General features: G+C 29.8%; 1 protein-coding gene across 21 annotated transcripts in view; it reads left to right on the top strand.

The window, feature by feature from the left end:
* The window catches only part of LOC107436679 (RNA-binding protein Musashi homolog Rbp6), a 480,532-nt gene that overhangs the window by 343,493 nt on the left and 109,718 nt on the right, over positions 1–27,321 (top strand). For all 21 annotated transcript variants that reach the window (XM_071182213.1, XM_071182219.1, XM_071182217.1 and 18 more), the window contains exon 7: positions 22,742–22,790. In XM_071182213.1, the coding sequence (XP_071038314.1) occupies positions 22,742–22,790 (49 nt within the window). The remainder of the gene's footprint in view (positions 1–22,741; positions 22,791–27,321) is intronic.

Genomic DNA, 27,321 nt, shown 5'->3' with positions numbered 1-27,321 from the left:
AAAACTTTTATATATTATAATAATAATTTAATTAAATACAATGCTATATATTGAATTTACAAATAATAATTGCTCTGCAAAATTAGTAATGTTAAAAACTTAATTTTGTGTAATTTTTATTCTCAGTACAAAGTCAATCTTCCGTTATTTTTAGTATATGTTGTCTTTTCCCGGACTTCAAGCTTTTGGCTTCTCTGTATTATGTTATGTACTGGTTTTCCCTCTCTATGTTCCTCTACTAAATAAATTTAAAAAAATATTTTGAATGCATTTTTTAAGTGAATGTAAAAAAAATTTTGAAAATTTTGAATTGCCCTTTTTAAAAAAAAATGCACGTTAAATAGAGTTTTTAATCAATAAATATTTTATTGGGGTATCATTTTCCAATTCTCAAAAAATCAATAAACTCGATTAGTTTGTTTCAAATACGAAGATTATACTCTAAGTACTTACTTACAAGTTTATGAAATATATTATGATTTGCTTAAGGAAGAAAAAACCGAACACCGACTTTTTCATTATTCAGAGGAGAAAATAAATTAATTGTTTTGTTCTAAGATCAACAACAACAAAAAAAAATCGAAATTTCATTTCCCTTTTTGCTTGTAACTCTATTCAGTGAAGCGCATGGTTACTTTTCGCAGCATTTCATTTGATTGTTTTTTTTTCTTCGTTTATTTATTTTTTTCGGTCCCTCTTTAACCCCGTTCAAATTATGTGTGGAGGACGGAAAAATCAACGCTTCTGTTAGAAAAAATCAACGCACCGTGTTTAAATTACTTCGGTTTAAAAAGTTGAAAGAGGGTGGATACGAAATCTCGAATACAAAAAAAAAATAGATAAATGAAAGAAGGGAAAGAAAACCATCAGGCTCTCAAAGTTCAACGAGAAAAAGTAATGAGAAGTCGGCAAGAATGTAGGACTACTTTTTCTTCTTAAAAAATGTTTCGTTTTTATTATTGCTATTATTCTGCACTTCACTTTCGGAGCTGCTAAACTTTAAAAGTAGAAAGTTCATTGTAGTGCAGCTGTTTCATTTTGCCCAAAGTCGAGACAAAGTAATTCTTTAGTGAAAGAAACGTAATTTAAAATCTTCTCTAGAAGTTTTTCGACGGAAAAGCAGACGATAAAAAATAAATACTTCAACTTCGTCTACCATAATCCTTCCGCTTAAGCAGCGTGGCCACCCAAAGCAAGAATACCAACTCTCAAGCTTTTTTTTTTTTACTCTACCAATGTGATAAAAAGTTTCTAAATAGGAAATGGCAATTGAGTCAAAGATAAGAAGGATTCAAAGAAAAGATATTCTAATTTAATTTTTTTAATATGGTGAGGGTTTGTACAGCGTATATTTTGCAGTAATGAAAAATTTTAAACTTAATTTGGGTTCATGTGTTTCATGTTTCTTATACATTCTTGAAAATTGATTTGACTATAATCGCTATAATAATAAGTCAATATTGATAAAAATGTCTTAAAAAGTATTTTTTTTTTAAATAATTCAGATGCCTGCAGGAATGTAGAACTACTTTTTTTGTGCATATTTTGTTCTTATCATTGTTATTATTCTAAACTTCACTTTCAGTGCTACTAAACATTGAAAGTAGAAAGTTTTTTGCAGTGCAGCTGTTTCAGTTTTTGCCCAATGTCGGGAAAAAGTATTTCCTTAATGAAAGAAGAGCAATTTAAAATCTCCTCTAGGTGTTTTTAGACGCAAACGCAGACGATAAAAAATAAATATTTTAACTTCGTCTTACATAATACCGCTTAAGCCGCGTGTCCACCCAAAATAAAATACTAACCCTCAAGTATTTTAATCTAGATTTGAGGGAAAAAAAGCCAAAAATAAGGAAGTGGGGATTGAGCCAAAAATAAGAAAGAGTATATTCTTGTTTAATTTTAATAGTGGTGCTATGTGATGTGTGAATTTTGCAGTAATATAAGATTTTGAAATTCAATTTGAAGTTCACTCTTTTCTAGTTTCTTTCTCACAACCTTGAAAATTTATTGAAATAAAAATAATTAGAAACATTATATTAGTCCGAGTATTTTTTACAAGCTGTTCTGTTATTTTAAAATGATGATAATTAAATATTTTGATATTGCTATGAATAAGAAAGATAGAGCAACTTATGATTAGAAATATATGAATTAAAAGCTATTTTTTAAAAGTGTATTTTTAATCCCTATCTGTCTGTAAATATGTAATAAGAAAAATCAAATTACATTCAGTATATTATATATATATATATATATATATATATATATATATATATATATATATATATATATATATATATATATATATATATATATATATATATATATATAGCACAATAAAGAAAAAAGGGAAAAATTGAGAAAATTAAGAAATTCATGAATATTAATAAGTTTTAATTGCTGCACATAAGCTGCAAGTACATAGAAGAACTAATAAAATAAGTTTAAAATATAGAAAACATGGAAAAAATAACAGAATAATGAAAAGAGAAAAAATTACTAAAATAAAATAAAATAATTACAACCTGGTAAATTTTTAAAAGTTGTGACAAATGAGGCTTACAAAAATTAGAAAAATTCACTTGAAATGCCAGGAATTAGTTTGAACATTTTTAACGTCTAGCTATATTCCCTTTAATTTACGTATGCAATTTAATTTAATTTAATTATTAAATTTAAATTATTAATTTAATTATTAAATTTAAATTATTAATTTAATTATTAAATTTAAATTATTAATTTAATTATTAAATTTAAATTATTAATTTAATTATTAAATTTAATATATTAATTTAATTATTAAATTTAAATTTTTAATTATTAAATTTAATTTACAAAATTTTTCCCGGTTGTGGACGTTCTGTATATAATATTTCATATTTGTAGTTATATTAAAAATAAATTATGTTTTTAATATTTCATTAAAGACTGTTGCGCTTATTTGGAAAAGAAAAAACTCATTTTTCACGAATACATACATTTATTCGGCTTTTGTGAAACTTTTACCTTAGTAGTTCATAAATTTGAAAAAATAAATCTTAAAAAAAAAAACTGGTTTATTTTTCTCCAGCTTAGAGAAACGGCGTACTTTAGAATATGTCAACTTTTTAGAAATCGTGGAAAAAGGGAAAGAAAATGGAAAATGAAAAACGACTGCTATCTTGAACGCAGTTTTGTGAGAAAAAAATTATTTTGGAAGAAAAAAAAAAGTTTACTTCCAGAAAATAAATAAAGGATATGACCATGTTTTTGTTTAGAAGAAATGTAGACATGCGAAACGAAAAATGAAGAAGAAGAAAAAAGATTTTTTTTTGTTTCTCAAAAAAATGTGACGAGTAAAATGATTATAAGAAGTTAATAAAAGACCGCTAATTTGTTGCTATTACATAGAAATGCATTGATTTTTCTGTCCAAATTATGTCAAGCGAGGACTTCGAAAAATATAATTGTTTTTAAATAAAATATAATAGTGAGAAATCTCAGCTTTATCATATAATTATTATTCAGTTCAGAATAATAATTATATGATAAAGCTGAGACTTTGGTTCGATACTTAAGAAAGTACGATCCTAATCTACAGGACTTCCATATTTCCTTTTTTGCTAAAAGTAGGTCCTTATCCTTTTTTGCTAAAAGTAGGTCCCGGTGGCTGAGCGGTAGCGCTTCGCGCTGTCGTGCCACAGGTCCCTGGTTCGATCCTCGGGCCGGGCAGGGTTGACTCAGCCTTTCATCCCTTCAGTGGGTCGATAAATGAGTACCAAGCATGCTTGGGAACTAAACACTGGGGGTTCCGCGTTCGGCAGACCACCTGACCGGAACATCTGCTCCTGCACCCCAGAGCCCAAGGTCAAGAAAACTGAGATGGGCACAGTAGGCCTTGGCCCTCTATGGGCTGTCGCGCCACTGAGTTTAGTTTAGTTAGGTCCTTATTTATGTGATTCGATACTCAAGATTATTCTAAATTTTCCTTCAGCTGTTTATAACAAAGGAAAACAAACATTTATTAAAAAATTATATTTTGCTATAATTTTGCCTATGTAAATCTGCTTTTTTCTGCCCAGGAAAGTTACGCACCACGGGGTACGAGTTCAATAGCATGTCTTTTTGCATTCTCTCTGCAATTTTTTACGTATTTGACGCGTTACAGCTCGTATGCAGAATCAGTAAAGTAAAGCATTACCCCAACAGCTCATCGTGAGCCAAGCGGCTCATGGAGATTAAGGAACCATAAATCTCGAGGGATAAATTGTTGAATAGATCGTGAGATACTGGACGGTAAACGAACCTGGATCGGCAGAAAAATAGATAAGCTTCATTTCAATTCTTACCGTGGTCTACTAGACCAGCTATTTATAATTTTTTCGGCTATGGAACTCTAAATGTTCTGCTTTCTTTACGCTAAACCCCGACTTTATAAATCATTTACCCCCAGCATGTGAACATATTAACCAAAGAATGACAGCAAATTACATATTATAAAAATATGTAATATGAAAAATGAAATTCTTTCATTCATTAATACTAGTCTTAAAATTGGATTCCATGTATGTCTAATTCTATTATGCCGGTACCGCGTGTCTGGGTAGCATCACTAGCTTTGAATTTACTTTTAATGAATGCATAATTTGAAAATGAATAAAATAAGCAGAATTATGGTTTTGTTTGAAATGAAAACGAAAAAGAACTGTAATAAACATTTAAAATAGTTATCAGGAAAAAAAATTTCTTTATCGCTGTTTTTTTTTTTAAATTAAAAATGCAATGAAAAACACCAATGTGATTTTTTTGTAAAGGCATCTCTTTCCCCATAATTGTATTGTTTGTGGAATTTTTGTGTTAATTTTAAAAAAATTTTTAAATTTGCATTTTAAGTAAATTCCTAAAAAAGTACCTAGATATTAAATAATTGACATATTTATTGAATAAGGGATTTATTAGTCGAAAACTCTCGGAATTTAGTTGATTAAAGAAAATAAACAGTGCTCTCTTGTCATTTGTTCATGGCAAAGAAGGACCGTGAACGGAAAGCATTAGGAGGACTATGAAATTCATACAAAAAGCAAGGGAACTCCTTTTTGTATCACACTTGCCGTTGCGGTGGAAGTTCCAAATAAAATTAACCTATATTTGTGTCCATTGCGAAGAACCACCAAAACCTATTTTGATTTACCTTGCAAAAATAAGATTTTAAACTTTAATCCGTCTACCAATAAGAGTTTTTATCTCTATTGCGATTAACAGATCCCCCACCCCACCGAGAGCAGTATACCATCACCCATATCCGGAAACTAAAATGAATTCGTTTCACTTTAAAATTTAAAAAAAAAATGCTATCTAAAACGTTTCCCGAAAATACTCGTCTATTTCCTCTCCGATAAAGTCAAATAAATGCTTGTCCGATTTCTTAAGTTTTGTCATGCTTCGTTAGTCCTCGTCAACTCCCCCTCCCCAATCACGATGGAAAGAGATGTGCAGAAAAAAAACAAGATCAATAAAATAAAAGAAGACTACCATGAGCAGTGCAATCCTAGATAATTTAGTAGTGGAAAATCTGCTCCTCTCCACTGTTGATCTAAATTGAATGAAGCATTTCTCTACAGTAAATGAGGCAAACTCCTGTTAGCAACCGGAATTGGGAGCTGGGGTATTGTGTAGGAAGTGCAGGGCTCCTCCCGGCCTATTTATTCGTAAAAGAGTAAATAAAAAGAACAAATACATGGTTCGTTTTACCCAGAATCTGCGTCTTTTCCCATTGGACGGACTATATTTGTGCATTGGTTTCCGTTAAGGCCCCGAAGAGGTACGATTTTTCTTTTACCTTAATTCATTTTATTCGAAATGTCAGCTATCTGGAATCTCCTTCTCAAGAACTGAAATTGCTTTTCTTCGGTGAAATGCTCCACCTTTATTGTTTCTAAAAATTAAATTGGGTAAAGGATAGTAGCTTGCTTTTGCCCCTTTGGGGAATGTAGGCCAAAATGTGAAATTAGACTTACGTCAGCTCTCAGTATATCTTACAAGAAGCTATAACTAAACTTTTAAATCCTTATTTACTCAGGATTTATACTTAGAATATATTATTATTATTAGAATTGTGGGTGATGGATTTCTAGTTAAGATTTTAGTTAGGATTATGATTCCTTCATGTCTGCTATCATATCTTTTCTTCTACTTTTAAAATTTTTCACTCTTCTATTTTAGAAAATTCATTTCAGTAAAGGATAGCAGCTTAATGAGTAATAAACGAGGAAATGTGTTTTTGTTCTTCTGCTTAATTTATTACTCTGTATCACCTTCGTTACAGTACAAACGTAAAAGTAAAGCATTCCCGCAACAGCCCGTTGCGAGCCAGATAAAGTCACCACAATTTTGCGACCAACGGCATTATTATGACTGTGGTCACCATTGAACTCAAGCCGCCTTTATTTCCTTAACAAGTTGGTACCTATCAATTTAAAAAAACTGGGTTTTAAATCACCTCTGAGGATCGAATCCAATCTTTCATTTTTTTTTAGCTGTCTTTTTTAACGTGTTTATTTGTGCTAATTGAAAATGAATGTCATTGTAAATCTTGTTTTAACATATTGATAAGTATAACGTTGGAATTATGTACTGTTTCTTTCATCCGTAGTTAAGTGTCATAAAACACGACGATGATTGCTATTTTAACACATTTATAAGTACAGTCTTGGAAACATGCTCTGTCTCACGGCACTGATTATGATGCTCATACCGAAACGGCTGTCTATTTTTTTAAACGTGTTTACTTGTGCTTATTGCAATGGATGTGATTGTAAATCTTGCTTTTTAACACATTTATAAACAGTCTTGGAAATATGCGATGTCTCATGGTACTGATTATGATGCTCATACCGAAACAGCTGTCTATTGTTTTAAACGTGCTTGTTTGTGCTTATTGCAATGGATGTGATTGTAAATCTTGCTTTTTAACACATTTATAAGTACAGTCTTGGAAATATGCGCTGTCTCACGGCACTGAATATGATGGCCGAAATGGCTGTCTGTTTTCTTTTAAAACTTGTTTAAACTTGTTTATATATATATATATTATTGTTTATTGTTTATATATATATAAAACTTGTTTATATATATATATATATATAATTGTGTTTTTTAAAAAAATCATAACGGAATTTCGGCTTAATTTCACGATAGATTTAGGAGTTGCATAAAAACTCACTCTAAATTTCCATGAAATAAAAAGAATAATAAATCTCCTCTTAAGGGCCCTCAACAGATAAAGAATATGCACTGAATCTGACACTGATGTATATGCCTCAGAGTAATCTTGAAAAATTGGTACCTTCGTCAATTTCTCAATTTACGTGCGGAGATAGAAATCACTGAAAATTTCCGCCCGCAAAACTGTTAAAAAATCGAGGTAAAAAAAAAATCACTTTAAGATATATTCGTCTTTTGCAAAAAGTATATCCCTATTACAAGTTGCGAACAAATTTATTGTGTATGTCAAAAGCATCCTTCCGTGTATTTATTAACTACATAAAGTTTCTCCATGGGGAATGCTATGGGGAGGGGATGCTTTGGAGGGAGGAAGCAAAGTTGTGAGGAAGCTAAATTTGTTTTTCGATGCCTTGTAATTTATCCACCAAACCCATATTTTCCTTCTTACACTTTGTTGTAATGCTGCGGTACCAACATACTGGAACATTATAACGTCATTTTATAGATACCAAATTGAAGGTGGGATGCGAAAAAAAATTTTTTTTTTTTTTTCGAAATTTCGTTGCATCTTCCTGAGCATCTACTTTAGGAAGAAAAAAAATTTGATATATACGCATGTAGGTAGGTAAGTTTTTTTCCCCCTAAAAAAATTCTGTTTAGAGGCGCTCTGCCTTTGGATAGGAAAACGTTTTTATTTTGCATATTGATTTTATAATCAGGGATACCTTTTTCCGAGGTGAGCAACTTTGTTAACAGATGGCGCCACTTCGATAAAAAGAGAGTAGTAATGGTATAAGTCAGTGCTGCCTAGAGTATGTAAAATAAATCGATATTTGATATTAAATTTTTTCTTTAACATATTTTTTATCCATTTAAAAAATTTTCTTCACTGCTTCACAAACAATATTTGATAGTTTTACTAAATGAAGAGTAAAATGGAAACAATAAGGGGAGAGTTAATGGCCTACCCAACACTTTAACATTAATGAAATGTATCAAGAAAAGATTTTTTCTTTTCTTCTTTTGTTCAAAACTTAACGTAGGCGTCAATATGCTTGTAGTTTAAATTGTTTCTTTACTATATCTTAAAAGAAAAAAAACCGCATTATAAAGTTTCGTAAAACTCATTAATGCTACTGTACAAAATTATAAAAAATAGTATATACTAAAATGTGTGATAAGCGCATTTTAGACACTTATTTTAATGTTTAAAGTCTTAACATTAAACATTTATTTTAATGTAAAATAATTAAAATTTTACTTTGTTGAAACATTTTTTTAAAAATAATTTTATAATTAGGAGCTGTTTTAAATATAAATTCAAAATATTTCTTTTACTTGAATAAAAGTTATTAAATTATTATTATTTTAGTTCGAGTAAAATTATTTTGTGCTACTTTTACTAATGAGATATTTTTCCTGAATCCTATGACATAAGGTTTGCAACTAATTATGGACTATTTAATCAGTCATTGAAAGGAAATTTTTCGTTGTAAACTATTCTGTTTCTTAGTTATGACTTGTTAATTTTTTTTAACCATTCTCGTGTCTTGAGAATGGGCGCCTTATTTGTGCGCTTGAAACATGCCACCTTTTTCTTACTTTTTACAAATTGTTATTGAAGTATCAGATCATAATTCTTCAATTTTTTGCTAGAGAATTAATAGTTTTACATTTAGTGTAAAATATGTCATGAATTTTTCATCCTATCAAGATTGTAATAATTGAAATCAAAATCACTCTATTTTTTTCCTCGAATCTTAAAATTACAACTTATTACTTATAAAAATATCATAAATCATTCGAACAAAATGTATTATTAAAAGTAATAATTTATTATTAACTGCAATAATTTATAATTAAAAGTAATAATTTATTATTATGAGTAATAATTTATTATTATAAGTAATAATTTACCATTAAAGATAATAAATTACAGCTTTTATTGATTCTGGTGTTATAAGGTATTTTAATTTCCAATTGTACAATGCACTTTAAAAACAGGAAAAATTATTGAAATTCGAGATGTAATTTGACTAAAGAATCACTGGAATAAATAATTTTTAAAATAAGTATTTTAATGCAGTAGAAACTCCTTCAAACTATTGCTTTATAAATGCGTCTAATTTCCTGAGACAAAATCTTCCGTTTATTGAAATTCCCCAGTAGCTAAGAGCTAAATTTGAAGCACAAACAGCCATTGTTTGTGATGATTGCTCTAAGCTGTGTAACAAACGATTTTGTGATCAGCGCCATCTGTGCATTTCTTTAGAAGAAACTTTAAAAATATCTGAATTTAAAATGTCTTTGTTCTGTCACTGTGAATAAGTATAAAAGCACCAAACGATAAAAATATCAAAAGTAGGGAGATATCAAATGATTTAAACTTGGAAAATATGTTGAAAATATTTTATTTCATTCAGTTCGTAGTATAATTCTATTCTTTAGACTTGCAAATTAGTGAAGAGAAAATTCGAAAGTCATGACTGAGTTTTGAAATCGCATTTGTCGTTTTCATAAAATCTAAATTTTAATGCTACAGTTCAAAATGTTCTTTCGGTGTATACTTTGCAAATGACCATCAACGGATAAAAGTATTTTTTGATATTATATTTGATATAAATCTTATTATTTCATATTAAATAAGATTATTTTATTTCATTGTTATTTCATATTAAAAAATAATGTATCAATTGATTGCAACCGATTTATTTATCTCTCTAAGAAACTTTTAAGCCTAAAGCGGTTTTAATTTTTTTTATAAGAAATAAGTTAAGGCCATTGTATAAAAGCAGAAGAATGATCGATTTTAATTATATAATTCAGAAACAGTGCTTGTAGCAAAAGTAGTGAGTTATTAAATCATTTAAATTTCAAAAATATGTTAAAAATATTATATTTCATTCAGTAAACCAGTAAACAGAAAATTCAAAAGTCATGACTGAGTTTTAAAATCGCGTTCGTCGTTTTCATAAAATCTAAATTTTAATGCTGAAGTTCAAGATGTCCTTTTGGTGTATACTTTGCAAATGATCATCAATTTATAAAAGTATTTTTGACATTATAGTTGACATAATTCTTATTATTTCATATTAAGAAATAAGATTAGCTTGCTACAGATTTATTTATCTATTATTAAGCCTAAAAGGGTTTTAATTTTCTATCAGAAATAAGTTGAGGTCATTAAATATAAGAAGCAGAATAATCGATTTTTACTGTATGATACTGAGCTTGTTACAAAAGTAGTAAAATATCAAATGATTTAAATTGTATAAATCTTTACATATTAAAAATAAGGTTCTAAATTGCAAGGCTGTGGAATTTTGGAATTTAACATTTATAGTCGTAAACTCAGAAGTGAGTCGACTGTCCAACAACGGTTATTAAAATAATAAAATGGCTACATTCAAACCGATATTGCTAAGTATTTGATGAAAAAACAACATGGTATTTGTGAATTCAAGAATATAATGAAAAATTTTTTAAAAAAGAAAAAAAAAAGTTTTTATGACACTTAAAATATTCTAAGCTTAGAGTTAGTTGCAAATATAGGTTATAGGTCTACAAGGTTCGAGGACAAGATGGTGTCAAAATTCATTTTTGCGATTTTTCCTTTTTATTTTTATACATTCTAAAGCTAATTTCTTTGAACTACTAAATAAATATTCCATTCAAAACTAGTTAACTTCTGAAATTAACTTTCAATAATCGCTAGAATTTACAAAATAACTTGCACGAAAAGGATCAAATGCTGTTATCCATGTTCATAAGACTATCAGTAAAAAGCTTGAAAATAATTAATTTTTATTAATGGAAAAATGAATCTAGTTTCCCATATAAATGCAACCAATAGATACTACCATACAAATTTAATTACGAAAAAAAGAAATTGTACGAAGAAATAACTTTAGCTTCCGACAAAACATAATAGATTCCTTTGAGAATTCCACATCTAAAATTATAACTGTAATTACGAAAAACCCGCAACAGAAAAATCTTTAATTACGGAAATTCGGCATTGACTTGAAAATCCCTAGTTTTTTTTCTACCCAATAACGCGTTTATTTATTTTTCCCTTTAACTATTTCTTTATCTTTTTCCCTTTTTATCCCCAACCGTGAAAACTTTTCTGGGGATAGCAAAAATGACAGGGAATTAAAGGGCATTTAATTAGGGTAGCATGAAATCCCGCGTCTCTGAATTAGAGGAAATCTATCATTCGGCTTTAAGTTTTTGCCATGTGCGCTTTTTCGCTTTTCTCTGAAGTTAGGTTTTTTTCTTTTCTTTCCCCTTTACGGATAATGGGGGACTGTTTGTCTGAACAGAAAGTTGTAACAACCCCTTTTCTTTGTGTCTTTTAATTGTACATTCTAAGTAATCCTATGAACTAGTAATTGGTATTTTTATTTATTTAATTCATATCTTCAAAATTAAATGAGCTTTCTTTTTTTTTAAAAAACTGAACTGTTAAAACAATAAATTTCTATCACTGTCAATTTACGAATTTTATTTTTTAAATTTAATTAGATTGGATAAATTTTATATAATTTTGATTTTAATTTAAATCGATAGAAATTATTGACTCTAATTTATTCATTATTTATTGACTCTATGACTGATGACTCTAATTTATTATGAGATTTGACTGATGATGAGACTCAAATTTATTGATTATTTATTGACTATAGTAGCATAAATGAAATAAACTCATGCATTCCAAAATACGGTTTTAAATTTTGATATTTTATTCTTTGATAATATGAATTTAATATTGTGAATAAGATTTCGCAAAAAAAAGTAAAATTATGAGCGGTGAAATTAAAACAAAAACAAAATTTAAAAAAAGAGAAGTAAACTATAACTACGAATCACTTTTGATTTAATACAATGACTCAAATAATACAATATACCTTTAATACAAAGTATGAAAAGCCTGTATTTTATGTGATACCTAGGTATTGAATATAATGTCGGACATTTTTTGGTAGCTTGAAATATGAGAATTATTGCGTAATTTCCCTAGGCATTGTATATAATACCAAGGCATTCTATGGAATCACAAATGCTATTTAGACAAAATATGAGGAAGAAAAAGTCCTGATAAAACTAATGCATGAATGCCATGTGTTCCTAAATAATACAAATGTTATTCTTAAAAATTAAGAAAGTTCCATTAAAAAAACTTATTCAAAGTACTCTGCCGGTAACATACCGTTTACGTACACTCAATTTTTGTCTATCATTTGGCGATTATTCTTGACTGAATTGCATCCCCTTTTCTCGCCAATTAAAGACCTAACATTTTTAGTGAATTTAACAATATCAGCTTAAGAAAATACCAGCGGAAAGAATTTGTTCCTTCTGAACAAATTCTTAATTAAAAATTAAGAGCAAATTCAAGCTCTTTCAGAATATAACATGTCATTGACTAATTTCCTTAACTGTTTCTATATGTAAATCGATGATTCTCATTTTTGAATTCATAAATTTTTTCCTGTGCTTTTTTTTAACTATCATCTATTAATATTCTCTTAACAAGGTATATATTTCGCTAGTTAGTATCAATTTTATATCGACTATTACTCTATTCATATGTAAGTTAATAAGATTTTCTTATTATCTTATCTCTCTTTTTTCTTTAAGATTTTCTTAAAATCATTCACTATAATTCTTGTCAAACATTCGCCCCTGTTTAATCATGCATGGATTAAACTTATCTTATGTTCTCGTATCGCATTAACTCCAATCGATGAAAACTTATCTTAGAATTAAAAGCAATAAGCAAATATAACGTGATAAATTTTTTACAAAGCGTTTTGCCTTATGAGCTATGCTATAATTATTTGCCAAGAAAACATTAAAAATTGTTTTTGTAATTGTCTCAGTTAACAGCGTTTAATATTTCTTTACACTAAATAAATTTTTTGAACTGAAATTTAAGTGAAAAGATACAGTTTTAATCTGACATAAAAATAACAGTAGGAAGAGAGAGAAAAAAATGGTAAATTGAAACTAAAAGAATTTTTTATTATTTTTTCCCATATTGACTTTATTTTAAATTATAAATTTCTTTAATTTAGTTAGTTATATTTTGTAGTTATATTAGTTATATTTTTGGTTAGTTATATTTTTCTTCGTCTAATTCTCATGTTTGCAGAGTATTAAATTAAGTGAACTTTCAGTTAACTAGATTGCTAAGTCTAAGATCTGAGAAAAGACATGTTCTTAGTCTTAACTTCTTTTTTTTTATTAAGTGGAGTTACATTTCGAAAAAAAAAACATTTAAAGATGTTCAGTTCTCATAAAGGATTAACAATCTATATTTCTTTATACATTAAATATGTAATTTAAAACGAATATATAAATATTAATGTCTATCTTTATAGGGTTATTAATTCTTTTCAATTTCTACATTTCTAGAAAAGTTTTTAAAAAAATATATTGTAAAATAAGCTTGCGAAACTATCTGAGGGAACGATAAGCTTAAGTACCTGTTTAAATATTGTGCAATGGCTGTTGTCGATTCAAAATGGCTGAGAATGATATTAGTTTAAATTATAGTTTGAACGAAAGTAAAGCGATTATAATAGTTAATACTACCTTGCGTAATTCAAACGTTGATTAAGAAACACGTTTTGAAATAATGCTTGTTATGCATTAATAAGTTTTCTTAAATTTCTCTGAAATTTATTATTTTTTATGAACTATAGATTTTCTTACTAAAATTTAATTTTTTCTGAAGATCATGTAAAAAATTTTCGCTTTCCTCTTTTATTAAAATTAAAAATGATATTTGCAATTAGTGTATTTTAAGATGTCTACTTGAATTCTTTTGAATTAGAAACAAACAAATGAACAAAAAATGTTTATTTACTTCACGGAGAAAAAAAATCGTGGTAAAATCATCGCACTATATGGTAATGAAATTTCTGGTTTAAAAAAACTCATAATTCTGGTAATAAAAAGAAAATATATGTTATTTAAGCCATACATTTGGTAATTTATCCTTTTATATATGGTATGAAAATTTAAGTTTAAAATTCAAAAAAAAAATTTAAGAAGAAGGTTTTTTTTAAACCAAAAACAATATCGAAACAAATCTAGTTTAAGGTCCTGTTTAAATTTTAAATATTATACATAATATATATTCAATAAAAAATAATATTTTATTGAATACCTAAAGTACCTTTAGTACTTATTGAGTACTTAAAGTAACTTTTGAATACCTAAAGCCTATTAAGTACCTTTTCTTCCCGTTTGTATACTATTACTTTATTTAAATATAAATCGTTGCATAAGAAAAGCTTGAGAAATGTGGTCAAAAGATTATTTAAGAATAGTTTTTTTTTTTTCAAAAAAAATTTCAATAAATTATTATGTTTAAACGTAGAAAGCATTGAAATATAGATTTTAACCAACGGGAAAAACTTTTTTTTCGGTGAAAACCATGAAAATGAAGCATTTCCGAGTTCAAAAGTTCGAATTTCATTTCTTTATTCTTCATAAGAATAAGGTTGGCTAGTTTATCAATTTTCATATCCCCAAACAAAAGTAAATGCATCTAATTTAGCGTGAGTAAAACAAGTGTAGTAGGGGAGAGTGGGGTCAATTGTAACAGGGTACGATTGTAACAGAGCAAAAATTTCGAGTGTCGGGTTCTAGATTTGATTCCTAGGTGGCGCACAAGGTGTATTTAATAAATCTACATGTACACACCTGCTGACAACCATTTTTATGTACTTTTGAAAGAGTTACATCACAAAAGATATTTTCACGCTACATAAGTTCTTTTTTTGGTATTAGAATATTATATTGTAACAAAGTAATTTTATTTAAACAAATAAAAATTATTAACCGAATATGTAAGTGAACACCTTAATTAACATTTCGATAAAAAAAAATTAGTTTTGTTATTTAACTAGCATTGTTTTTAACAAATGAAGCTGAAATGGCGTCTTGGGGACGATTGTAACAATAAGTAAAGGGATGATTGTAACATCTGAAAATAAATAATCTTATGTTTACAAACCATTACTTAACTCTTTAAGAACCACCAATAGTTTCCTATATCATTAATATTATGTTGCATGTGCATTATTTTATTTGTTCCCTTTCACACATAAATTAAAATTTTTAACCCCTTAAAGTTAAAAGTTTAACCCTTTAGGTCTCTGCTCATAATTATTTTTACTATTTTTCCTCCTAAAATATCACTGCTATTTTGATCAATAAAAAAATATATCACAACTATGATAATATGTATAATTGACTATGTTTTAGTTGAATTTATGAACTGTTACAATTGACCCCGTAAGTGGGGACAATTGTAACAACTGCACGACTGTCAAAAATTGTTAATAACTAATATAATAACATTTAAAATAAGGTATATATTTATTTTCTAGTAGAGGATAGTCTACTTTATTCGTCTGTCAATTAATACTAATAATATATTGGATTTTTTGTTAGTTAAAAATAGTTAAGTAAAAAATGTTACAATTGACCCCACTCTCCCCTACTTCAAGTTACCATACATTCTGTTCAATTTACCAAATTCTCTTCACCATACATCATTAGAGAACCAATTTTATCCTAATTCAGAACAGATTCTTTTTTTTATGGTTATTTCGTTCGGTAAATTCGTGTTCACGACATTTTATGTGTTGCTGGAGCTAGTAAATTGTCACCAACTCCAACAAATGGAACCATTTATTAAGCAAGACAAATCATTTGGACGCCAAGCCTTAGCGACCGATTTCTTTTATTTTGCTGCCTGAATGGAGATAGCAGATCTCGCCAAATCGAATAAGCAAAGAGTAAAAGATGCTGATTTTGCTCAGAAAGTCAGCATAATATAACTTAAGCTTGAAGAATCTGTTTGTTGGTTTCAAGGAAACCCATTAATCGTTTGCTGTTACTCCAAAAAAATAAACAAAAACCTATTTACTCCAGTCTATGGTAGCAAAAACTTTTCTCAGATAAACTGAGGCCTCGACTTGCATATATTTTTTGTTGTTGTTTAGTGAGATAAAATTGTGTGGCTATCTTTTTTGCTCCTTATTGTACTCCACCAACTTTCGTTCCAGAACTCTATTTTGTTTACTCTATGGAGATAACGCTGTTGCCATAGGTTATGCCCGGATGTTAGACATTTACGGGCATTGTTTGGTTGTCATGTGACGGTCTTTTGTATCATAAGAAAGAGATTTGGCTATAAATAAGGTAGTAATAGTTGTTGCTTCCATCAGCAATTGTTTTTATGAAATCAGATAAGTGGGTATTGATGTGGCAGAAATATCAGAATCGGCATTTGTTGTTAACAGTTAAAATATGTTTTGTTCCATATTTGTGTCTGGCTTTTGTGGAAATTCATGATAACTGTTATGTTATTGTATGGAATAATAAATACAGAAAATATAATGACGTCGATGTGAACATTGTATCTTAGGGGGAGAGATCTTGGGTTTTTCTTCTTTGCCGTAATATAATATTTTCTGTTGGAAAAGATTAATACATTCTCCGATAAAACTTGTTTAAGATGTTTCCGTGTCATTTCTTCCTTTGAATCTTCAAATAAAATTGAGATAATATATTTTCTAGTTGTTCATTTTTTTTTTAACTCAATGTAAATAGTAACGTTTTATTGACATTTTTACATTGTAAATTTTTAAGCTATAATTTATAGGATTTATAAAGGAAATTAGTGGAATCGCGAATTACAGTCAAACCCAGTTATAGTAAACCTTCAAAGGACCGAAATTTCAGTTCACTATAACCGGAAGTTCACTATATCTGTTCTGCAAACAATTTTAACTCATTCTTCCGAACTGCTCCCTTTTATTACACATTATTAAAATTAATAACCAATACAAAAATACAAAAATTTTTGAACAATATGCAGTGACAAAAAAATTAGGGATGGCCTTTATTTAGAGATGGGAAACTGAGATAGAAGAAGCAAACAAGAAAAAATGCTTATGTCTACATTCCACTCAATAGATGGTTTTAAAAATCTCTCTATATATTTTATGTCGAAATTTCAAAATTACCAAAAAATGAAAATAAATCAGTCGAAGACAGAAAAAAAGTTCATAATAACCAATTTCCTCTGTAACGTATCATAAGCTATATCAAGAACTGTTCAGTTTTTTTTTATTATAAAAAACTTTTATTAACAAACAACACAAACAGTAACAAATATACAGTACCCGTAACGGGATAGTGAAAAGATCATAAACAACTAGAAAACCCCGTAACGGGATATACGGAAACTCAAATTCCACAATAAAACTAATCTAAAAAGAATCAACAACTCTGTCGTTCTAAATATTGACTTCTAATTTTCGTCTGCTTTTATTTTAAGTTTATCTCTTTATGCGTTTACTTTATTTTAATTATGATTTTGCAAACCCATTATTTCTTTAATATTTTTAGATTTTACAATCGTCTGCTTTTATAAATTCTTTAATATTTTTAAACTTTACACCTCTCTACTTTTGGTTCACTATATCCACACAAAAAAATATTATATGTGTATAGCAAGGCAGGGGAGCGATCATATCGTTCGCTATATCCGCGAGTTCACTATAAACCTTGTTCACTATAGCGGAGTTTGACTGTATTAAATTAATAAAAATGCACTACATATTTCTGAGTTTCATCTTCGTCTTGTTTAAAAGGTATAACTATTATCGTAGTTGAAAATACTTAACTATAAAGTGATTTATTCTAGTTCCATATCATAAAACTGCATGATCATCGTGATTGGTTACGTCATTTAATCTAGCATTCACTTTTTGTCCAATCATAGCTTATAGCCGTATTTAAGTTTCTGGCGATTTTTATCATCATGTAACTTTTTGAAAAATAAAGCATTTCCTTAGTTGCTACCGTTTAAACACTTGCATTTTTTCTTTATCTCTGGGGTAGCCTAAAATGTACTGGTAAGTTTAAGAGTTGAGGCGTTATAATTAGCACCCGCGACGTCAGTGTACTACATAATGTTACTTGAAATTAGTCTGCTTTAGTCTTGCAACGGCCCATAACTACTTGCAGAGTCATCTTTATAGAATGGAACTCGTAGATACAGATACATGCCCTCTTTTTGTGACCCTGGCATGTCAATGGCAAACATATGCCTTACTGCTCTTAACTGCTTTTCATTTTGGGGTTTTGATTGTACCTTTAGAAATAATTTTCATTGTTCTTTACTGAATTGAATTTAAATGTATTGGGAAAAAATGTTTCTTTGAGTGTGCAGGCTAAATTCGTCATGAAAACTAATAAGTCCAATTTGAAAATTTTGTTTTCTCACTGATTTTCGTGATTTGAGACATTTCCGTCAAAAAGAAACATACTAATTTCGTCTGCTTAGACCCAATCTACTAGTAATAACAACATGGATTTAGATATATTTCCTTTAAATTAGGAAGCTCTTTTCAAGTGATCAAGTGAAAGCTACATTTCAAGTAAATACAGCAAAAAAAAGTTGACACACCCGGTAATCTAGTGAAGATTAGTTCAACTCTTGTAGACACGTGTGGAATTGAACTGAATAGATTAAAACTCATAACCACAGCCTTTTCAGAAAACTCTCTGCTGTTTAAATAATTCTTTCAGAATCAAGGACAAGCAAACAGAATATTAACTTATCGATTAACATATTTGCTACTCCCTTCGGCGGGGGTACCAATGTCTTTGACAGCACGAACCTGTGATTAAAATCCAAACTAGTCCGTTTCGCTGACCGTCTCCACCCCGCTATCCACCATGTAAAGCGCATGAGTAAATTCTTCAGTTCCACCAGGGCAAAACGACAATGTAATTAGGGGCTCATAATCTTCACCCCCCAAACCCTTTTCCACCCTTGTTCTGTCTCCAGGAATGTACCTTCTCCCAAGTTTTGAGCTCAAATGTTCAGTAGTTTTGTCGTTAAGATTCTTTTGGTTCTGTTCATCAAGACTCCCTCTGGAGCAAAAGAGGGTGGATTAGAGTTCGTTCCGCTAGTCCATTGGACCAGGGATGACAAACTTCATTCCTTATATATTACCCTAAATTTTGCAGCGGGGCACATTAAGTTCTTGGGGAAAATGGCGAAACTGCTATTAGAGCCGATTGTGTTTTTCTCGGGTGAGTTTGCCTTGGGACTTGTCACTATTTGTTAATACCCATTGTCTAATGGAAGGGCTTGTTTTGATTATAGAGTTCTTGAAAAGGAAAAGGCTAATTATGATCTTGGAATGATGCAGTTTGTTAGATGATGCGTTCCTTATTTTCTGCTCTTGCTTGACATTCCGGATGGAGCTGTGGGCGAATCACGGCAGTTTATATTAAATGTCCTCAATTTAATTTGGTAGCTTTGAATTTTGTAAAGGATGAAAACTTTCCTAGAATTTCATAGAAACAGCTCTGTCATTATTATGTATTTAGCTTTACACGTCAGCTCAGTGGTTTCATCCGTACTGGATATAATTTTGATATATATATGCGTCTAGAAATGAAGTTCTGTTAAGTTTGATATTGCAAAACAGAAAATTATAGCAACTAGGGTGGTCTAAGAAAAAGTTATTATACTCAGAAAGTAGGACTTAACTTTATAGTATCTTAGTAACATATAAAGTAGTTGTTCTTAGATACTGTATAAGTATTTAATAGAAAAATGTTAATATACTATTAAAAGTATAAATTTGTTGAAAATTCTGTATAATTTAAATCGAATTCATACTTTGAAATCTACCAAATACTCTCAAATCTTCATATCATTTATTTGAATCGATTTTCAATTGTACATGATTTTTGTTAATATAAAATAGCACCAAAAATCTTTCTTTCTTTTCTTATTACTATAACATCCCCTTTCAAGTTATCAAAAACCAGGAGCACGTATTTTTTTTATTTTCTACAAACTTACGCCAGCTTAAAGTGGACTTCAACTTATCTTGTCGTAATTTTCTAATGCAGAATAGATTTCCGTGAGACGACCTTTGATCTTGATGTTTTTATCATTTTTGTTTTAAACTTTTCGTTACTTGGATTGCCAGGTTTAATCAGGTGTGCTTAAAACCCATTCAATCGCAAATAATAAGATGGGTTTTTGATCGGAAATGTCGTATGGTTATTGCAATTGACAAGAAATTATCCTTCGACAACTTTTATAAATTTTCCGAAACTAATATAGATGCCAAACTGTTACTTTTTGCAATGCTCGAAAGATTGTACATCAAAATTTATTAGCCTCAAACAGCACTTATTTACAGGTCCGGTTCTCAGTTACAGATTCACACTTAATATGCTTTCACGATCGCTATTTAAATATGCTTTTGAGTACAACCGATTTGAGTAATACAGAAAACCAACTACGATGCAGTCTCAGTGATTAACTTTTATGAGCATATATATATATATATATACACTGGTTATCATAAATTAAGGAAAATTCACAAAAATCGCGATAACTCAAGAAATTACACATGGAATTTTATGAAACTTACCCACAATATACAACACATAGTAAGGTATTAAACAACATAAAAAGAAATTATCAGACATTAATAGTAGTATAGAAATTAGCACATGTATAAAATAAACAAATTGGAAGTATCGGTTTGCAATAGAAAAAGTACCTTTAATATGGAATATGATTGCCTCTAGAAGCAATACAGCACAAACAGCGATGTGTGATGCTTTCAATTATGCGGTCTATCAGTTCAATAGGAAGTGAGAGCCATTGCTCTTGTAAAGCAGTTGCAAGCGTGGCAAGGGTCTGAGGGGGCGGATTGATGGCAGATACACGCCTCCCTAGAGCATCCCAAACGTGCTCGATAGGATTCAAGTCCGGGGATCGAGCTGGCCACTCCATGCGAGTAATTGTTTCCTGTTGAAGATAATCATCAACAATGCGAGCTCTGTGTGGTCTTGCATTATCGTCCTGTAACAGGAAGCAATCACCAATTGCCCCGGCATATGGGCGCACATAAGCATCAAGGATGTTGTCTCGATAAACCTGAGCATTCACGGTTCCCCTTGGAAAGACATGGAGGTATGTGCGCCCTCCTAAGGATATGCCTCCCCAAACACAGACACTGCCTCTTCCGTATGCATCTCTTTCACGGATGTTTGATGGATGATAACGGGTCCCAGGTTCTCTCCATATCAAATAACGTCTACTGTCACTTTCTAGACTAAACCTGGACTCATCCGTAAAGAGAACAGGCCTCCATTGATCTGACGTCCAGTGGACATGTTGTCGGGCCCACTGCAAACGGTCTCTCCTATGGCGTGATGTGAGCGGCACGCAAATGGCTGGTCGTCTCGCATACAGACCACCTTCGTGGAGCCTTCTGCGCACAGTTGACGTTGACACCAACCTTCCGGTGGCTGCAGCAAGAGAGGATCTAAGATGTGTCGGAGTAGCGGTTCTATTCCTGCGTGCACTTAATGTCAAATATCGGTCATCGGCACTGGTCGTAACAGTTGGCCGTCCTTGACTGAACCTCCTAGATGCCGAATCTGTGGTTTGAAATTGCCTCCAAAGTCTATGAACCACAGATGGACTCACATTTAGCCATCTGGCCACTTCTGATTGACTCTGCCCTGCCTCTAGTCTCCCGATGGCTCTCCATCGTAGTTCTTCAGGCAAATGATGCCTAGAGGTCATTATTACGAATTGGCTATCTCAGATTTTCAATGTCGCAATCACAGTAAAATTTGTGTGCTTTCTCTCAAACTTGGACTTTTATGCTCCAGGCAGATGACGTAAGCCGAGTGCAGCGCCACTAATTTGCATATTGCAATTTTACTCAGCTACTCTTAGTGGACAACATATGCAAATTTTGCACGGTTTGGCTTACTTTTGAAAGAGTTATCGCTATTTTTGTGATTTTTCCTTAATTTATGATAACCAGTGTATATATATATATATATATATATATATATATATATATATATATATATATATAATATATGTATATATATATATAATATATATAAGTTCAAAATGAAGAATAAAACAAAGAAAAATTATAGACATATGAAAAAAAGGGGGTGGGAAATAATAAGTAAAAAAAATGACGAACAGCATTTCATTAAAAAAAAAAAAGAAATGAAATGTTAATTAATATATATATATTTATATATATATATATTAGCAATCATTATTAATAAGTAAAGAACATTTAAGCAAGTTTGTTTCCTGATTGAAAGGATTGAAAGTTGGAGGTGTTTCATTCATCTTCTTTAATTTCTCGCTGTTTCCTCCGGCAATCAAATAGTTATAATGTTACTTTCCTTATTATTTATTTGTTAGTTCAGTGTCTTAATCGTGTTTTTTCCACACTCATTAATAAATTAGCCCTAATGTGCACCTTTTCCCCATCTTTATTAATTCTAAAAAAAAAATAAGTGTTCTAAAAAATTATTGATTCCAAAAAATTACATATGAAGGGTGATTTTTACAGAGCATCCTGCTGATAAATAGCTAAAATCAAAGTTTACGTATAATATTTACATAAAACTAAACATGAATTTTTCTTCTTTACAGATAGAAGACGCGATGTTGATGTTTGATAAGCAGACCAACAGACATAGGGGTAAGTCTTATTTCTTTTGCATTCATCATCTTATGATAGCATAATAATAATAAAAGGATTGTAATAAGTTAGAATACTTCTTTTCAAAAAGTATCTTAAATACTCCATAACAAATTAATCCTTTTTAATTTTTTTTTAAAATCAAATCCCCACTTTTTAAAATTAAGTAATAATTTAAGCACTTCCACATTTTGCAAATGTGGAAATGCTTAAAAAAGATTATAAAAAATTTTTTTTTTTTAAATCAATTTCTTTACATTTTATATTTAAAAGACATAATTTTGAAAATGAGCAAATGATCCAGAAAGAGTTCAAAAAAAATTCAGTTTGAGTTATTATAAAACTTTAGTTTTTATTTTTCCTTAAGATTTTTTAAAAAAATATCAAACAAAACATTGTGTAACATTATATAGTTCATGAGTTTTATTTAAATATATTGATTACTTTGAACTTAAATGTACAAAAGCAATTTAAATCTATATCTAAAAATAAACATAAAATTATACGGTTAAAAATGTGTAATTCTAACCATTAAAGAGCATTTTTGAAAAAAAAATTAAGAAATTCGACTTATTTAACCGTATGACATTGATTTATTTTGAAAAGCCACTAAATTTCAGAGATGAGTGGCTGACTTAGACTATTTTTGTAATTAAAGAACGTGAATTTAACTACAATCAAAGACTAATCTTAGAAAACTTGCCTTTTGGCAACAATATAAAACTCCAAGAATGCGAACTTTATAACGAAGACCGCCAAACAAGTATTTGGAATTTCATTTTACAAGTATTAAGAAAAGAGTATAAAATGTAGCCACTTTGATGCCTCTGAAGAAATAAAGAGTCTATAATCTTTATTTCCTATTGTCAACGCATTAGCTTTAAAACTAATTTACTCAAATCCACTAAAATGATACTTCTTAGAACCCAGCTCCTCAACTGAGCTTAAAAATAATGCATAAATATGATATCTAGTTTAAGAACAAATCAAAAACTAAAAGGAAGTAAAACATTCAAAATATTATAGCAGAAGACGGCTAAATAACTCCCTCTTTTAATCTCATCACTGTAATACTCGTAGGGAAGTGGGGGAAAAAAAAGGTGCGAATCTTAAAATCTCATTTAACGTCATCTTCATGCATCACCTCTGGGCCGAACGTGTAGCACTGGGTCGGTATATCGATTTCTTTTACACACATCGATGCATTTCTATCCCAAGTTAATCGCTTATCGTCGAACCTTAACCTATCGCAAAACATCAGACTCTGAAACAGTCTTAACTTTTATCCTTCCCAATCAGCTCTTTGGAAAAGATGATGCACACCCTCATATTCGATGAATATTAACGCTTAATTTTCGATAAGGACAGTGGTGCGGCCTCCCCTCTCCCTGACTTTGCCAGGATACACTTTAATTAACGTTGCTAACGATGTTTCTGTTCAAAGTCGTTGGAGCGAACTCTTTAACTCTCTAGCATCCTGTGCGTCTTCCAAAGAGATGAAAGTTCTCTACTGATGATGATGATGGAGGATGGAGATGCGTGAGGGATTGTTAGAGGCAGAATGGAATATTGAGGGATGAGGTGCTTTAAGGCTTTTTCTAATTTTTTTTAAAAAATATTTTAGATTGTATACGTTTTTGAAAAAATAAGCTCAAGATATTTTTTTCGAACATTTAAATATCTTATATTTTGCACCTGTACGAAGCCAATGTATGAAAACCGCAGTTAAATATTTTAGTTTATAGCCGTCGTTGAACAGCCGACCTAATTTTGAGTTTACGGCTACTAGATTTCAACTTCGTAGCCTTGTAATTTTGCATCCAATCCAGAAGACAAAGGAACTCCTGGGTTAAATATGGAAGAATTTTTTTGGTGGAACTAACCCGCACTTGCTTTGCATGGAGAGGCAAACCACAAAACCTTTCCTCGGTTATCTGACTCATGAGCCGTCTAGCATTGAGGAAAAAAATTTTACACCCTCGAGCCTTTGAGATTGAGTACTAAAACGTGAAAATCCAATCATTAGATCAAAAGTTATTCATGGTCGTCTGTTTTTTTATTTTGCGCACTATACTCCTTATTCAGTGTAATAATATGCACAAAATTAAAACAGCCTATTAGAGTATTTGGTGATTTGTTATAAATAGACTATAAACATAACTTTCGGAGATATTTTGACAAATTTTTGCTCAATTTTGAGAAACCCCTTTTTTAGAGTGAGTGATTGGTTTAAACTTGCAGTATCATTGACGGGGGAGGGGACCGAATGAATTAATTATTCTTAATTTTTGCACAAATATTCAAATTAAGAAAAAGTAGCTTTTAAGCTCTGTCACAAGCCGATCAACAAAAACCCAAAATATTAGGAATTTTAATCGAAATTTTTCATTTTTGGACCCATATAAAATATTTATATATAAATATGAAATATTTATTTATTTAGATTTTTAATGCTTCTTATTGATAGTTGTAGACAACTTTTTTGCTTGCTTCAAAAAGAATTAAATCGACTTTTTCGGCACTGTAGAACGATCGCTCTAAATTGAGAAAAATATTAATTATTTTTTACATATTCAAAACATTCTTCTGTTTGTGTGTCCCGATCAGGAAATTCATCGCAAATTTCAGCTTAAGCAAGTGTTGTCGATTCCCCACTATCTAATAATTATAGATTATATCTAATAATTATAGATTATATCTAATAATTATAGATTATAATTACAGATTATATCAAATAATTATAGATTATAACTATAGATTATATCTAATAATTATAGATTATATCTAATAATAATTATAGATTATATCTAATAATTGTAGATTATATCTAATAATTACAGATTATAATCTGTGCACTTTCAAACTGCGTCATCGAAACAAAATTTGATAAATTTGTTTTTGATTTCAGTAAATAAAAACTCCTTTTAAAGTTATTTGTTATTTAAAAAACGATTTTCAAAGATTCTGTAACAGATTTGAAATAACTGAAAATAACGATAGCATTATACATAAATAATCCCCTAAAGAAGTTAGACAAATTTTATATCACAAACAAAATAAATTTTTATTGGTACTTTTTCCCGATATTTTCTCGTCGCTGTTTACATTTCGTGACTGATTCTTAAAGGATTATATTTTGTACTTCTGGCATAAAAGTTCCAGATCGATATCTATTCGAGCCGCTTTCATCTGCAACCCAATCTGTTACAAACGAAATTTTATGTTCCATACTGTTTCCATTTAAGTTGACTAAAAGTGAACATCGTTGGCGTTTTTCTCCCACCCCTTCAATCATTCAATATCGTTAGAAACAGGAGTAACAGGGAAAAAAAAGGGCTGCATTCATTTCCGCAACATTGCTCCGGAACGGCGTATCCGGGAAAAAAGGGAGTAAGCAGCCTAGGACCAACTTCCTCCTGCCCAAAGAACCCAGCAGATTCATCTTAATTTACCTTTTCTCCTCGCTCAATTTTTCTTCTTCGTCTGTGTGATTCTTTAAAGTGCAACTCCACTTTTCGAGTTAACGTTTCGAGAAGAGGATAATAAAAACAAAAAATAAAGTTTTTTTTTTCTTTCCCTTTTCAAAAACACGAGAAGGGAAAAAAAAAATGACGGCAAGAATCCAGCGTATAAACGGTTAAAAGTGCGTAAATAAGAAAAAGAAGGAAAAAGTTCTCAAAGACAGAAGGTCCTTTCTATTTATTAGAAAATCATTTACAAGCATAAACATTTTACTTCGCTTTATCTGCCATCCGCTTGAGCTAGTTTTTATGGCAATGTTGCCTAAAAGTTTATGGACTTTCTGTATCAGAAAAAAGGGGCCGTCTAGAAAATTCAACATATATAAGTAAACATTTGTTTATATTAGTTCTCTTTCTTTAAATACAGCGAAAACTAAAAGGAAGTAGATTTTTTACAGCTTATTTCACAAACGATCTAAATAAAACATTTACATTTCAATCAAATGGTTTTATTAAGGTTATTTTACTTAAGCTTTGGCCTGTTGTTACATAATTTTTATTATTTATATTTAATAGCGCTTAATAATCGCTTTGTTATGCGATAAAAGCAACCTATCTGTATCCTATAGTGTCAACAGCTAGCTGGTTTAAAGGAGTTAAAAAAAAAGATTTAAGAGTAAAATTTATCTGCGTTATTATCGGTTTTTTCTAATCTTATATAAAATATAATTTTAACATATTTTCTGCAAAAAATAACATTATCATTAAAGAATAAATATAAAAATCAAAACAAAAAAAATTAAGTAAACTATTCGCGAACAATTTCTGTTAAAGTTTTGAAATTGTTTAATTACCTGAATATAATTTAAACATTAAGCAATCTACAAACTACTATTGTGAAACAACTTATCCAATTTACAATTATCATTGAGTTCGTAGATTTTTTTAATTTTAATAGCTATTGAACTGAGGAAATTTTAAATACAATTAAACATCAAGCTTTACTTTAAAATTATATTAAATATTGTAATAATACTTTAATAACTTTATAATTATGAGATAACCTTTAT

Source organism: Parasteatoda tepidariorum, chromosome 4 (genome assembly GCF_982258835.1).
Source record: "Parasteatoda tepidariorum strain Cologne lab strain chromosome 4, Ptep-v5.0, whole genome shotgun sequence".
In the NCBI taxonomy this organism is placed as follows: domain Eukaryota; kingdom Metazoa; phylum Arthropoda; class Arachnida; order Araneae; family Theridiidae; genus Parasteatoda; species Parasteatoda tepidariorum.
The sequence above is the reverse complement of the archived record's forward strand: the minus strand, read 5'-3'. Positions and strand labels throughout refer to the sequence as shown.